Source organism: Lactuca serriola, chromosome 5, assembly GCF_051521515.1.
Source record: "Lactuca serriola cultivar US96UC23 chromosome 5, Lser_US96UC23_V15, whole genome shotgun sequence".
NCBI classification, from domain to species: Eukaryota; Viridiplantae; Streptophyta; class Magnoliopsida; order Asterales; family Asteraceae; genus Lactuca; species Lactuca serriola.
In genome coordinates, this window is record NC_136412.1 from 62,153,495 (window position 1) to 62,169,827 (window position 16,333).

The 16,333-nt window shown below is 33.4% G+C and overlaps 1 protein-coding gene across 1 annotated transcript; it reads right to left on the reverse strand.

The window, feature by feature from the left end:
* Nucleotides 1-11,452: 11,452 nt before the first annotated feature.
* On the reverse strand, nucleotides 11,453-14,303 carry LOC145052541 (mitogen-activated protein kinase homolog NTF3-like). The gene is made up of 3 exons (XM_079000362.1): nucleotides 13,752-14,303; nucleotides 12,991-13,417; nucleotides 11,453-12,298 (listed from the first exon to the last, which is right to left on the reverse strand). The coding sequence occupies exons 2-3, from the start codon at nucleotides 13,411-13,413 to the stop codon at nucleotides 11,612-11,614; spliced, it is 1,110 nt and encodes a 369-aa protein (XP_078856488.1). The 5' UTR covers nucleotides 13,414-13,417; nucleotides 13,752-14,303; the 3' UTR covers nucleotides 11,453-11,611.
* Nucleotides 14,304-16,333: the final 2,030 nt, after the last annotated feature.

The window sequence follows — 16,333 nt, forward strand, 5'->3', positions numbered from 1 at the left end:
CTTGAACAAACGTTAGAACAAGTTAATTGCGGAATAGTTAATCTCTAAGGATCTAAAAGCTCAACAATAATAAAGTTAGATAGTTAGATAGTTAGATAGTTAGATAGTTAGTTGCGGAAAGTACAAAAAGATAAATGACAAAAGTTATATCAAGAATACACTTAAACTGATTCATAACAAGGGATGCAGTCACTCCAAGTTAGTAAGCAAGATCAAGTTTAGTGATTAAGTCTAGAAGACTTGCTCCGAAGAGAGGTTATGTTCCAGTAGCAGTTTGAGTGTGATAAAGATAAGAGAGATAACTGATGAAGATAAGAAAGATGAGAAATCTTGTGTATTAAGAAGTTAAGAGTTTTCACATTCACATATATCACAAGTACACAAGTACATAATACATAAGAAAGAGTCTCTATTTATAGAGTTTAGAAAAGAACAACTCTATGAGCAGTCGTGCAAGACATGCCGGACAATAGAGTGAATTACATAGAAGGAAATAACTAAGACTGCGGATAAGTAAGACTTGAATACTCCGGATGTTGCTGATCAGAATGGTTGCGGTCTTAGTTGTAGAAATTGACTCCGGTGCTGAATTGGTTGCAGGTACTGAACCGTTGCGGTAGATAAGTTCAAAAGGGTCACTTTCATGTTTCAACACAAACCCTATTTGTCACTTGTACACTATAAAAGTAATGATATGGTCTTGTCCCCAGCCACCATTCCACAGAGAGAAACCCTAGGAGAGCAATATTATCATTCTAAAGCTAGTGTGTGAGTGTTCTTAAGCTATAAAGTGCCTTTGTGTGTTAGTGAAGAAGAAGAGGAGGTTCTTGTGGAGGCTAGAAGTTGGAGTACAAGCTTGGATCTAAGTTCTATAGAGGGAGGAGCTTCACTTGGAGGAAAAACGTTCAAAGCTTTCCTTGTCATATTTGATTTGTGCTTAATGGACCAATTTTTAGGGTTTTTGGTCCCAAGGTGGAGACTTTATGATCAAATGGTCTCCATAAGCTTAGATCTGCCATATTTCAGAGTAATATGAGTTGTAGGTTCATAAAAATCCAATCTTTGACGTGAATATTAAGTCATGCATGAGTTTAGGGCTTAATGGGGAAAAAGGTTATATGTTTGAAGTGAATGGTGACCTTTACAGCCATGCAAATGCTTAAAGGTTTCAACTTTATGGATTAAGTGACCTTAGAAAAGTCAGATCTGGAGTTTGAGTTTATGTCTTAACTGTTTAATACCAAAAGTCCATAAGAGCATGAAAATGAGACTTACGTTGGGCGTAAATCTCATTACGCACAACGTTAGGGTTTGAGACCCTGATTCTAGATCGCCGGAGTACGCCCCGCGTGCAAGAGCTGGTACGCGCCGCATACTGCCCCTTGTTGACTTTCATTGACTTTTAGGGTTTTAGTCAGCATTTGGACTTTTGGGTCAAGGAGGGGTAAAATGGTCTTTTACCCTTCTGTGGGATTGTAGAAAGGGATTCAATCTAGCCTTTGAGAGCCATTATTTATTTGAGGATATTGTTTATGTGATTAGGCGGGGGCTAGATCATTATATTCGTGTGCGAGATTATCCGAGTTCCCCGAGGTGAGTCTTCTCACTATACATTACCTAGAGTGGTATCTATGTGTAGACCGGAGGGTCTTGTGTACTGTGTGTATGTATGAGATTATGTGCATTGTGATATATGTATGCTATGTGTTGTATAGACCAGACCGGAGGGTCCAACGATATAGACCGGATCGAAGGGTCCAACGATATAGACCGGACCGAAGGGTACAACGAGCTATGACCGGACTAGAGGGTCCAACGAGCTACGGGACTGGAGGGTCCCGTTGAGACACATCGACCGGGGGATCGTACAGTAGCCTCCAGTGGCGTATGTGTTGTATGTGGTATTTTGGGGAACTCACTAAGCATTTATGCTTACCGTGTTATGTGATATGTGTTTCAGGTACCAGCAAGGATCGCGGGAAGGCGCGGGCATGAGTCGTACACACTGAGGGATTTTATGTATTGAGATCTTGGGATTTGTTTTTATTCGGATAATATGTGAACATTGAATTTTGGGATTTCTGTATGAATGAATTATGTATTTAAAATGAAAACTTGTTTTGAAAAGTTACGTTGTTACATAATAGAGTTTTCTTGTCCCGTCCTACTAAAAATGATTTAATAAAAATAAAGTCAAAATTAGCTGACGGAATCTAAACGAAAGTTGTAGAGCATAGTCTCAACTACGCGTGGATATAAGGAACGTCAAAAACGGAGCTCGTATGAAGAAGATATGAATTTCTGAAGTTTTTAAATAAATAAAATTATTTATTCGGATAGTATCCGAATCCGTGACTCACCCATCTGATCCGAAGGGTATGCCCCGTGTAACCTTAGATTACGCCCAGCGTACTTCGGCCTTGTGTGGTCCGAGAGAGAGCCGCGTAGCACCACCCGAAGCTCGCCACATAGTAGTCTTATCCAAACTACGCCCAGCGTAAGGCTTGGTACCCCCCGGAAGCTTTGGTATCAATCCCGACACCCAAAGCAAGTCCCGAAACCCCGAAGATCCCGAGAAAAATAGTTTTCGAGCCAAAACTCTGCCCGCGTGAAGCCTGATTTTGAAGAAAACGTCCCGGTTTTATCAGAAAAGATTATTTTAAGAGGCGAGGTGTTGTCCGATCATTGTCTTATCAAGTGAGTGTGTAGTTACTTTTTTTCTAACACATAAATATGAAGTATTTGCTATGAAATACATGCTATGTGTTATATATTGTTTGTTTATTTGAGATGGTGGGGAATGGATGTTTTATACAGGTTTTTAATGATTTAAACTGTATATGTATTTTATATCTACAAATATGTTGGGTAGAACATGGGTAGATGAAATATTTGGTGACTATGAGACATAGTGCCTATTGTGTAAACCCTGGTGACTATGAGACGTAGTGCCTATTGTGTACACCCTGGTGACTATGAGACGTAGTGCGTATTGTGTAAACCCTAGTGACTATGAGATGTAGCGCCTATTGTATAAACCCTGGCGACTATGTGACATAGTGCCTGTTGTATAAACCGTGGTAGCAAATGGACTTTGTTCCAATCCCTTAGGTCAATCCTTAGGAATGAATGAATGAAGGATAATTGACTCTTAGGGTAAAGCTTTAAGAAACCGAAGGAGATAATGGGGATGGGTAATTTGGGTTGATTGTATGATGATTAAATATAATATAATATCTTACCGTGGGTTGAAAACCCTATATGCTCACCAGGCTCCCAAGCCTGACCCACTCAGTTTTCTTTGTATTACAGGTAATGACACAAGAGTTTAAGTTGGTGGACTTGACGAGAGATTGTGGATTATAGATCAGTAGTTATAAATAATTGTTGTAAGGTCTATTTTATATTGTTTATGCTTTTGGTCTGTATCGGGACATGACATCCCAAGATTTTGTTATTTAATGAAAATACATTTCTTTAAAGAAATGCTTTGATAAATTCTTATCATATTTTGTTTTAGGAACAAATTCTGCAACTATTTTCTTTAAAAAGATTACTCTGATTTTAAAACAAAGCATAAACAAATCGGTCTTTTCTAATCGTGAAACTAGGGATGTCACATACGACTCTTGAGTGTTGACTTTTTGACCAAGTTTGACTTTAGGTCAAATTTAGGGATTTGGGCTATAATTTGAGATGTGGGCCCTGTTTGTTGTATAAGTGACCTATAGTGCTAGTTATTGGATCTGTGATCGGTGTTGTTATCTTCTAGACTGCAATGTTATTGATTATTATTTGCTTACGTCGACATAGTGTGGTTAGGTTGAGGAAGTATTGTTTTGTGCTATAAGCCAACAAACCCGGGAGCAATACAGTCATAAGGTGAGGGCTCGGGATGGGCAAACCAGCCTTATGTTGTGGGCTCAGGAGCAAGCCAGTCATAAGCTGAGGGTCGGTAAGGGCAATCCAGTCTTATATTGTGGGCTCGGTGGCAATCTAGTCTTATGTTGTGGGCTCGGGGGAAATCCAGTCTTATGTTGTGGGCCCAATATGCATGCATTATAAATGTACTGTTGTGTGGGGTATTTTGGGGAACCTCACTAAACTTTGGCTTACAGGTATTGATTTTAATGTTTTCAGGTACTTCAAATGATCGGAGTAAGGCGAAGACATGATCGTACACATCCTCTTGTTGACTTATATATTGAGAGATTATTTTGATACACTGATTTCTATGGATTTGGTTTTGAAAACAATGTTTAACAATCTTATGTTTTATGAAAAAAAAATCCTTTTTAAAATGAAAATTTTGTCATGGTTTTTAGAATGTTACAAATTTGATCTTTAAAATCATTGGTCAAAGAAATGGAATATGAACAAATTTTAAGAAATTTTAAAATCTAATAATAATAATAATAATAATAATAATAATAATAATTAAATTGTAACTAAAAATCCACAAAGAATCATAAAAATTGAATAATTGGTTTGGTCATGAAGACATTAACTATTTATTAAACTGTATTATGTTATTTTGATTGTTATAACATTGTTATGACATTGTTATTTAAACTTTTAAACTTCTTTTGAATTATGGAATCATAAATTATGCAACTTAAACTTTAAACTTTTGGGATTTGAAATCAATGATTTTGAAAGTTTATTTAAAATTAACCCTAGTAAGGTTGTTTAAAAAAAGATTATCAGTTTTTTAAATCATTGTATAAATCTAGTACATTTTTCTACACTTATTTATAATTTTTATAAAATAAATTTTACACTTTCATAATGTAACACCTAAATTCATGTATGAGTTAATGTTATACAAGTTGAAGTTTAAATTCAAATTTAGGGAAATTTGTTTTCACGCGATGTGGTATATGGTTATCGCGGCGTGGTGGTGTCACATCACGACGACGCGACGGCCATTTAATGGCTACGGTGCGACGCCACAATGGGCACAAAACCCCAAGTTTCGGGACTTGAGCCATATTTAAAGGATGTGATGGTAAGGGTTTCTTCATCTCTCAGCCTCCTTCACCTCCAAGAGCAAAATATCAAATCCTAGCCTCCTTTTGTCTATTTTTTGAGCTTATTTGCTTGTCTTGTGCCCATTAAAGGAAGGAGTATATTTGTGGTGTAAAAGAGTCGTTTAACAAGCAGAAGCAACCCCCTTGATCATATTCTAGACTATTTTAAGTCTTCAAAGCTAGAATTTTGTGGTTTATTTCTCTTAGATCTTGATTTTTAAGCACATTTGACCCATTTTGTGAGTTTTGAGTGAGAGATTGGAATAAAGTTTGCAACTTTACCTAAGAGTATTATATGTTCTAGATTTGGCTTTTACTCACAATTTGGTGTCATGTATGAATTTTGGACCATATTTTTATCCTTTTTGACTTAGTTTGGGGTAAGACTTGCATGAGATGTGCATGCTCATAAAGTTTCGATTTTTATGAACCTTAAGGGAGTATTAAAGACTCCTGGAAAGTATGAGGTTTGGACTTAATAGATTAAGAGCTTAATGAAGAAACTATTCTGCCAGACAAACCACGACGCGGTCATGGATTGACCATGGAACAGTGGTTGTGAGTGTTGCATATGTTTTTTTAGATTGGACCATGGTGCAGTTCACGATTCACCACGGTGTAGTGGGTCATTGACCGTTAACCATTGACTTTTTGACTTTTGGTTAAATGTTAATAAGATTATATTTCAAACCATTGATTAAGGGTAAACTGGTATTTTGCCCTAAGACAAGGATTAGAAAGAGAATGACTCATTTATAAAGAGGAAAATTAAGTAGTATACCTTAATTGCTAAATTAGGATTAATTATTGTGTAGTGGTTCAAGCAGCATCAGTTCCACCTAGCTCTCTATGTGGATTAGCTTATCAGTCATTTCAGGTGAGTTCTCACGAACTTTCGTATTATATGGACTATATGATTATGTTATATAAATCCATAAAAAACCTCATAAGTGAGGGAAGTATTTATGGATTGAACAATTAAAGAAAAACCTCTCAACAAGGGGATCCAATTTGTTTCGTTCTGGATGGCCATGTACCGATGGCCACGGGATGAACTACTAAAGAATAACCTCTTAAGTGAAGGAAGTTCTAGTTGTACTATCTAAGGTAGACGAGTATGTTAGCATACATTATGTTTAGTTATATGTGATAGTGTATAAGTAATACTCCCTTCGTCCCAAAATTATTGTCCACGTTTGACTTTTGAAGTCTTTTCATGTCAACTTTGACCATAAATAACTTTATTTGTGTTATATAATTTTTGATGAAATTTATAACAATGAAAATACAATTAAAAAACAATCTATTCATATATCTTGCATAAAAATCATATAACAAAAAATAAATTATTTAAGGTCAAAGTTGAACAAAAGAGACTTAAAAAGTCAAACGTGGACAATAATTTTGGGACGGAGGGAGTATGTGATTTATTACTTCATGTTATGTTTATAAGTGTTATTGCGTATGATCTATATAATGAGAAAGTGTTGGGATTACTCACTAAGCATTAGGCTTACAGTTGCTATTTTATGTCTTTAGTTGCAGTTCTTTTATGTACAAAGGAAAGGGAGTTGGCGTGATTGGGGGATCTGAACATTCATCGGTGCATGACATTTGTTTTATGTTTATCTTTTGTTGACCTTGTTTCAAAACAAGTATTAGGTTCCATTTTTTATGATGACTTTTGATACATTATGATTTGATGGTGTTATAGATGAAACTCCTTTTTATTATCCTTATTCTGAAGAAAAAAAATTATGCTTGATTTTTTGAATGTTACACATACAATCTGCATACAATTTTCTTAAGCGAAAATATTCTAAATTTTTAAGCTTCCTTTTTATAATTTCTTTGATTTAGTACATTTTCATACAACTTATTTTTTACAAATTTCATACAATACTTACTAAAATTCTTTTAGAACATTTTTTTTAAGTATTTTAAAGCTTTTTATAAATTATTTTACAAGTTTTTTATACTTATCAGCAAAAAAAATTACAAACTTGTTTTACTATATTTTTTAATAAAACTTTTAAATTTGGTTTAGATTTTTTTTCTAATTTTTATATAATTTTTTTAAATGGAAGTATTTTTAAATGCTCTAAAAAAATCTATAGTTTTTTTCTATAACTTATTATTATTATTTTTTTTTACATTTTTATATAATTTTTATTTTTATAAAACCCTTTTAAAACTTATTTTTCGTTTTTTTAAACGTTTCATAAATGATAATAGTGGTGGTGATGAAAAATGATGTGGTGGTGGTATATATTGGTGGTGATATGAGGGTCATGGTGATGAAATTTTTTTGGAGGTGGTGGTATACGGAGAAAAATCTTTTTGTTTTTCAATAATTTACAGAAATAATATTTGGTTTATCAAAAATGTCAATATAATTGAGAAAATTAAAAGAAGTATGATTGTTAATTTACAAACATTTAAAGTAGCTGTTAGCTGGAAGCGGGTAGCGGTTAGCTGGTAGCGTGTAGCTGGTAGCTGGTAGCGGGAAACTGTAGCTTTTATTTGTTATATGAATGTTTGGCAAAAGTAGTTGGAAGCTTTTGAAATATATAAAATTATATAAAAGGAAAATTGATTAAAAATAAAAATATATATAAATATATTTTTAAGGGTAATTATGGAAATTAATTTCAAAAGCTCCGGAGCGTTTTGTTAAAAGCTACATGAAGTAACTTTTAGAATCGGAGCGTTTTGTTAAAACTAAAAGCTAAACGCTCATACTGCCAAACGAAGCTTTTTGTTTAAACTAGAGCGTTTTGTCAAAAGCTAAAAGCTAGAAGCTCCCAAACGTTTCCAAAAACTCTGTGTCAAACACGCCCTTAATGGATGGGAATTTACGAAGTTAGTCTCAAAAAGCACATGTGAAAACATAAAGACGAGTCATATAAAAAAAACTAGAACAAAATTATAGATGAATATGATGAACCATGCGACAACACTGTAATTTACTCTTTAACTGATTAACGAACTTATTTTTGCTACTTTAATGATTGCCATAAATACAAAAAGAAGATCAATATCATTGCCTAATGAAAAGTATGCATTTTAATCGTTGTGAATGCATCTATCATCAATGAACATCAATCACAAAGTTCCAAATAGGTATTATTAGTTTTCACCTCTACCCTTTGGGACCACCTGCCGTACCAAATATGAAATATGTCTTCTTAACCATTTTTTTAGAAAATAAATATAAGACAATCTTATAAATTTGTTTCAAAATTTAACTAAAAAAGTAAGAAAAAGACTCAAATAGTCGACTATTTTTACAAAAACTTAGCGAAAATACTAAAATCCTTGTGAAGACACACAACGATGTCATTTTTACCTTTTTTTATAGGTCATTTATATTTTCCAAGATCCATGTAAAAATGAAAAGGCAAATTTTATTAAAAAAAACCTTAACTTTCATTTTTTAACATCATTTAAAAAAAATTAAACTTAAAACTCCCTGAATCCATTCTCAAACACTTAGATGAGATATAATTACAAACACATAGGTTCAAAATTCATATGTGGATGCATTAATTCCAAGTTCATAGTGATTAACATGCTGTGTAAAAATGAACAAAAGCAAAAATGAAATAAAACATATAATCGAAAGAACATCTAAAAAAAGATCGTATTTCTGTAGAAAAATATGGTGTTTTGTGGGCCTTTAATGTCTATTTTGATATTTTGCTTAATTTTTGGCTAAATTCTTGAACAAAGTTTATAAGATTCGACTAAATTTGTCTTTTTTTTTTTTCTCTCCCTTCCTTTTAGTTCAATGAATGAATACCACATGTAATAGGTCTAATCCAATGGTTATTGACTTGTTGGTGCTTAAAATTTTGAACGTACAAGCAATTCATAGCTATCATCCTTGAATTGTTTGCTGTATTATTACTCTTAATAAACATGATTAATAAGACTGATTTTAGATCAAACATTTAGAACAAGATTGGAACAAAAAAGACGGGTTCGAGAAAAAGATCCAACGAAAACAATACCAAAAAAAACAGGATTGTTTCGAGACCGATCTCAAAAAGGATTGAAACGTTATGAGACCAACGTAATACTAGTTTGATACCAATCTGAAAATGGTCTAAAAAAATACCGGAAGACAAAGTTTATATATATATATATATATATATATATATATATATATATATATATATATATATATATATATATATATATATATATATATATATATATATATATATCACATTTGGGTCAATCACACATTTGTTAATCAAACATTATCCAACTTCTTTCTATTTTCCTTTATTAAATTCTAATGTATCATTTTTGCTAAATTTTAATGTAGCATTTTGATATTAATCACATATTGGTTAACAGAAAAACCGGAAACTAAAACGGAACTGTAAAAACTGTGGAACCAAACCGAAAGAAGAGTACGAAAAGACCATAAGACTAGATTGAAAAAAGACCGAACCGAAAAAGACCACCTAAAACCGTATGGGACCATTCCAAAAAATGACTAGACTGGAACGTTCTGACCAGATGCGCGTCCAACTCTATACTGATTTGAGACCCGTATAGTGCGGTCCAACTCTATAGCATTTGTAAGATCACAAGCCCGAAGTTATCTATTTTCAGTTTTTGTCAAGATCCATCCGGTCATGTGAGGTATTTTTTAGGTCTAGAGCATTTTGGTCTTGCGGTATTTTGATTGGTTAGTCTTAGTGTTTGAAGATATGTATTGTTTTGTCTTCATTAAATCGTAATAGTCCTTTAGAATCACCGAAATTTACACTAATTCATGAGTCATTATACACCCTACACTATTATCTTAAGACTATTTTTAATATCATGTCACCACAATGTTGCAAAGCTACATTATTATCTTAGAGTACTTTTACATCCTTGGACGTTGATATTAGGACTTTTATATTGACTTGAGTGTTTTCTATTTTTGCGACCATCTTATGTGTGAATTCTTCATCAATTACATTACAAGTGTAGTTGGTTCTTTTATAAATTGGAACTAACAATTAAATTAAACTAAACTAGTTATAAATTAAGAAGAAACTAATCGTAAATTAAACTAAACTAATTATAAATTAAATTAAGCTAAATAAACTAAGCCAATTAAAAAAACCAAACTAAAAATTAACTATTACCCAAGAAAGTGATAAAACTATACAAAAATTTAACATGGTTCAGTCGATATGACGTAGATCTACGGACAGGAGACAGAAAACACTTTTATTACTCGATTGTTTCAAAAGTGATTACATCGGTATCCTTAACTATGAATATGTATAAGCATAAACTTTAGCAACTACAGAGCAAAGCCCATATACAAGTATATTTGGAATCGTCATTTGGGCTTTCTTCATTTCATTTTGGGTTGGATTATTCATTCGAGTCACCAAATTCCAAATTATATATTAATCGTAACTTATTAAAAAGATAATAAGAATTATGAAAACTTATATTATGTTGATTGAACATGCTATTGGAGTCGAAAATAACTTGGTAGCATAGATTGCATCTAGCAAAGAATTTGTTGTGTTGTCAGAGTTACACAAAGTTATTCCAAATCAGTGTGGTATGCTTTGCTTTGCTAACTTCCCCATATGGTGCATTTTTATCAAAACACCGAAATTAGACAATAACTACTTCCTTCGACTAATGACATGTGACGTTTGTTTGAATTAGAAAATTGAAGATTTGTAAGCTTTATGGATTTCTAGAGAGAAGTGAGTGTGAAAAATGATTGGGAAGTTTTACATATTCATTGCCCTTACCAGCATTAAAGGATATTGTCATTTAATTTAATAAACTTTATGGGTTAAAGCTGGAAAACTATACATAGTTGTTTTTTTAACCTAGTCCAGACATAATGAATTGATGAATTAAGACAAAAAAAAAAAAAAAAAAAAAAAAAAAAAAAAAAAAACCAATTTAACGTGTTAAAACTCCAACCCTTTATGTATTTGTCATTCATATTTTTTTTCCACCCAACCCCTCTCATATTAAACTTGATCAATATCCTTAAAACTAATTAATATCGTGAGAATTGATGTACATTGTGAAAATAATTTGTTTGGATGCAAAGGGAAAATGATCGTTTAGGGGGTGTTTGGCAAAAAAAAACTTATTACTTATTGGTTTATATTTTATTAGCTTCCTGACTTATAAACTAATAAGTTAGACGGAGTTAACTTATAAAAAAATGACTTATTAGTTATTTGTCACCGCTATAAACTATTTTTATCCAAACACTTTTTTAACTTATAACGGTGTGGAACAATTAATAAGCTAAGTATCAAACCTTATGTAAACAACACCAATTCAGCCATCATTACCCATTCAACCATTTTATCCATACACGACTTAATGGTAAAAAAAAGAAACATATAGTCATGCAACATGAAACATTCATGCTCTAATTCAAGCACATTTCATAAATCTTTATTTCAAAAAGATATAAAATCAGCGCATTCATGCAAGATAAAACAAGCATTTCAGTCGTTCTCATGTATCCATAATTAGTGTACAACAACAACAACAACAACAACAACAACAATGGTAACAAGAAACATCACCTATGCATTACCATTGGCAACAACTTCAGGATGATAATGAAGCATCTCTTTCCACATCATCTCTCTAATCATCTCCTCCCCTAGATCCTCATCTATATCCATATCCAATGGACATGTAACCACAGGATCACACCTCGGGTCATAAAGTGATGACATATACGGATGATGAAGTGCTTCGGTCACACTAATCCTCTTCGAAGGATCAAAAACCAACATCTTTTGCAACAAATCAACAGCCAACGGATGTGCATGAGGATACAACCGATTAAACGAAGTCCCTTGTGAAAAAGGAAGCGACTTTATGAACTTTCTTGCTTTTGGGTTATCAATAAACTCAATGTCATCTTCCCTTTGGCTTCCAAGAATGTTTATGATTAGTCTTAATTGATTAAGACACTCTGTGCCTGGAAAAAGAGGCTTTCTTCCAAGAAGTTCAGCAAAGATGCAACCAACAGACCAAATGTCAATGGAGGTGCCATAGTTGTCACAACAAAGGAGGAGCTCTGGGGCTCTATACCAACGGGTGACAACGTATTCTGTCATGAATTGATCTTTTGTGGTTCTTGTTCTTGCAAGACCAAAATCGCAAATTTTTAGGTCACAATTTGCATTTATGAGTAAGTTTCCGGGTTTTAAATCACGGTGGAGGATGTTTGCTGAATGGAGATACTTGAGGCCTCGTAAAAGCTGAGAATTAAATTGTGGGTTATATTCAAGATTTACAAAATTTGGGTTTTTTTTTTAAGAAACCCGAATTTTGTAAATCTTGAACATAACCCGAATCTTGAAAATCTTGAAATAGTCCGAATTATGTAAATCTTGAACCAAGATTTTCAAGATTCGGGTTTGTTTTCAAGATTTACAAAATTCAGGGTTGTTTTTTGGGTATGGAAAAGAAAAACACTGAATTTTATAAATCTTGAACATAACCCGAATCTTGAAAATCTTGAAATAGTCTGAATTATGTAAATCTTGAACAGAACACAAATAAAGATTTTCAAGATTTGCAAAATTTGGGTTTTTTTTGGGTATGGAAATTAAAAAACACTGAATTTTATAAATCTTGAACATAACCCGAATCCTGAAAATCTTGAAATAACCTTTGATTATGTAAATATTGAAAAGAACCCAAATCAAGATTTTCAAGATTTCCAAAATTCGGGTTATTTTCAATATTTACAAAAATCTGTGGTCTTTTTCAAAGATTTACATAATTCGCGTTATTTCAAGATTTACAAAATCCGGGTTATTTTCAAAAATTTCAAGACTTGCATTATGCAGGGTACACTTTCAAGATTACCAAGATTTATAAATTCATGTCATTTTCAAGCTTTTCAAGATTTACAAAATTCAAGTAATTTTGTAGAGTCAAAATATACCTGAAAGAGGAAATACTGGCAGTGATCATTTGTAAGAGCCTGAGATGACTTAATAATCTGATGCAAATCAGTATCCATAAGCTCATAAACCAAATACACATCTTTAAAACTTCTTCTGTGTATAGGCACCATGACATCTTTAAGAGCAATAACATTTTCATGTCTAAGATGTCGAAGAAGCTTAAGCTCACGCAATGTTCTAAGGGCATCAATACGGTTGTCAAACGCGTTGTGTATCTTCTTTATTGCAACTTTCTCATTGGTTTCACGATTAACAGAAGAACACACAATACCATATGCACCTCTTCCAATTGGCTTAATGGGAACATATTTGGTATCAATTTCAAATAATGCTTGCCACATAGAAAAATAGTGCTTCCCTTCTGATCTAACCCCATTTGGTGGCTCAACCTGTGTTGCCATTTTTCTACATAATCATAATAGAACACTAATGTTATTTATAGAAATACAATAATTTGAATTCAACAAGAAAGATCCTAAATCATCCAACCAATCATAATTAGTCGTGTAGAATGATAAGAAGGGATAGAAGAACTGAATTATGCATGATAGTAACGATTAATTAAAAAGAAGTGCACCCTGTGCAACCACTAATAATTAATAGTTAATAGATGTAGTGAGATTTCCTAATTTTGGGTGAAAAGTTCGAAGAGATATAGACATAAAAGGAAATTACTCAAAATAGAAAGGAACCAATGGACAATTATATGCAGGAAGATCAATATCTAAGAGTAACATACCTCCTTTACAGCAGAAAAGAAAGTCTTTCACTTTAAACCTCAGAGTAATTTCGTCGAACACTTGGAGGACGTTAACATCGCTAGGCTTTTCACAGACGAACTTCAATGGAAATCAAAAGGTTGTGGTAATCATCCGACAATTGAGTATTTTTCTTGCGATTCCGGGTTAGGAATCAGAAACCCAATTGAATTGGATGATTATGAACCCTAATATCATCGTATCGCGGCAGACAATTGATGGAACCTTATAGAAAGATCTGTGATCTTATAATTTAACGTATATATGAAGACAGATGGATTGATAATTAAAAGAGGATATTTATATCGGAAGAGATCTTTGGATCTGTAAAGAAACACGCACACATACAATGTTTAACACACGCATAGAGTACGATCCGTTATCTTGTCGCATTCAGACACCTCATGAGCAACAGTGAATCCATCAGTAAAATATAGCGGGCGGAGAAGTGGGTGAATTAGGATAGGAGGAAGCCGACCAGACAAAATGTAAACAGAAATCCATTGAAGATATTTTTGGATTACTTTATACATACATACAACTTTATGATAACTTATAATATACAACTCGTTTTCTTGAAGCCCAAATATTTTATTCATCAATATTATGTATCAAATTTAGAAGTATGCTAACGGATACTTGTGAAAATACATGTCTTAACTTCCAAATAGTTGCTCTAAAAAAAATAAAAATTCTATAGCAATTGATAAACTACAGTTTTAGCATATGTTTATTCCAACTTTTCAAATAACATTAAATATTAAATAAGTATATAATGAATCAATGATATTGACTTAACATAAATAAGAATAAGACTAAATTAGTCGTTATGTAAAAATGTGCATTTGCAAATGATACACATCACGCGGATAATTCCTAACTCACTCGTCGCTGAAACCAACGATCTCTATTCTTATTCGTTTGGAGCTTTATAAATAAAATTACGGTGTTTAGAACTATTAGACTACACGGTATGTAGCGGGGAAACAAACCGCACCCCGGAACACAATACCAAGGGTGCGGTTTTGCTTGCGCGGTTTGTGACCGAGGGGAGGCTTCCCCGTCTCCTCTCTCTTCAGCCCATTGGAGGATTATTTTTTTCTTTTTTTGATTCTAATGACTACACTTCGAATATATATATATATATATATATATATATATATATATATATATATATATATATATATTACACAACTATAAAATACCTCATTATTTTCACCTTGTCAATTTCTCTCTATTTCTTAAAGAAAAATGAATCCCAACAATCCAACCCCAAACTCCGATAGAAGAAAGAAAACCAATGTTTCGAGTTCAAGTACCCCAACTTAAAACATTTTCGTCATCGAGTCATCTCAAGCGGTTTATCGTTCCCAACTGGACTCCCCATTCAATCTCCTCCACAATTCCAATACCAAAATGTTATGCAATACCACCATGTCCAATTGTCAAATGTTACTCCAAATATGTTCACCAACTTTGTCGTTCCGATCAACTTTCACCAAATCAACCCCAAAGCCAAACCTCACTCCAACAATCTCAAATCCAAAGCCAAATATCACCCTTTCACTCTTAACCACAATACAAAGCCTCGATGAGTCAGAGGATGAAATTGTACTGGAAACTCAACCCCCACCCCCACCACGTGTGACAACCCGAAAATTTTTACATTATCAAGTCCAACCATTCAACTCAACTGAGTGTCAAACTCGTTTCTGCCATCATTTAACCTTGTTTAGAGTCCGTTCAAAGGTCCAAAGCTCAGTACATTCAAGCATTGAGCATAGGAATGGATCGTGTACACTTCTAGCAACAAAACCGAGCCATACACTCCATTTGAGGGAGTGTACAGCCATACACATGAGTGTACGGTCGTACAACCATGTTGGGCCGTACACACCCCTCCTTAAGTATGAAATCCCTTCATTTGTAAGTGTTCTTTCCTTGATTTGTTGTTACACTTCATATCCAAGTTACATGTCACACCCCGAAAACCAAAGGCAGAAACATTTCTGGGGCGGACTCCACGTTAAGTATCAAATCCATTGCACATAGTAAGCAAAGTAAACAACCATTACATTACATATAAAAGTTTACATTTGTTTTAAAAGTAAAGTTGTACAAGTGTGATACATAGTATATGATGAGTTTAATAAACTCTTTGATCGTTTGGATCTTCAAACAGATTGATCAGAAAAATACTAACAGAAAGATCAAACACAAGAATGAATCTGAATATGTCGAATGATTCGATTGATTCAATCCTCAGCAGAGCTCGATAAAGAACTTCCGTTGTAGAGGATATTAGGGTTACAACGAAGATCAAAATACTTGACAGGATTACTTCTAAAATCTTACGTTCTAGGATGCATGCAAGTACCTATAAATACAAAACCCTATAAAATAACTCACGGATGGACAGGCCCATACCAGAGACTAAATGGACTAAAAAGCGAGCCCAAGACGCAACACCTTCTGAACCTAACAATCTCCCCCTTTGCGTCAATTGGAGCGAGACTATCTCTTCGGCTTGCTGGGTCCAGCTGCAGGAACTTTCTTAGTGGTA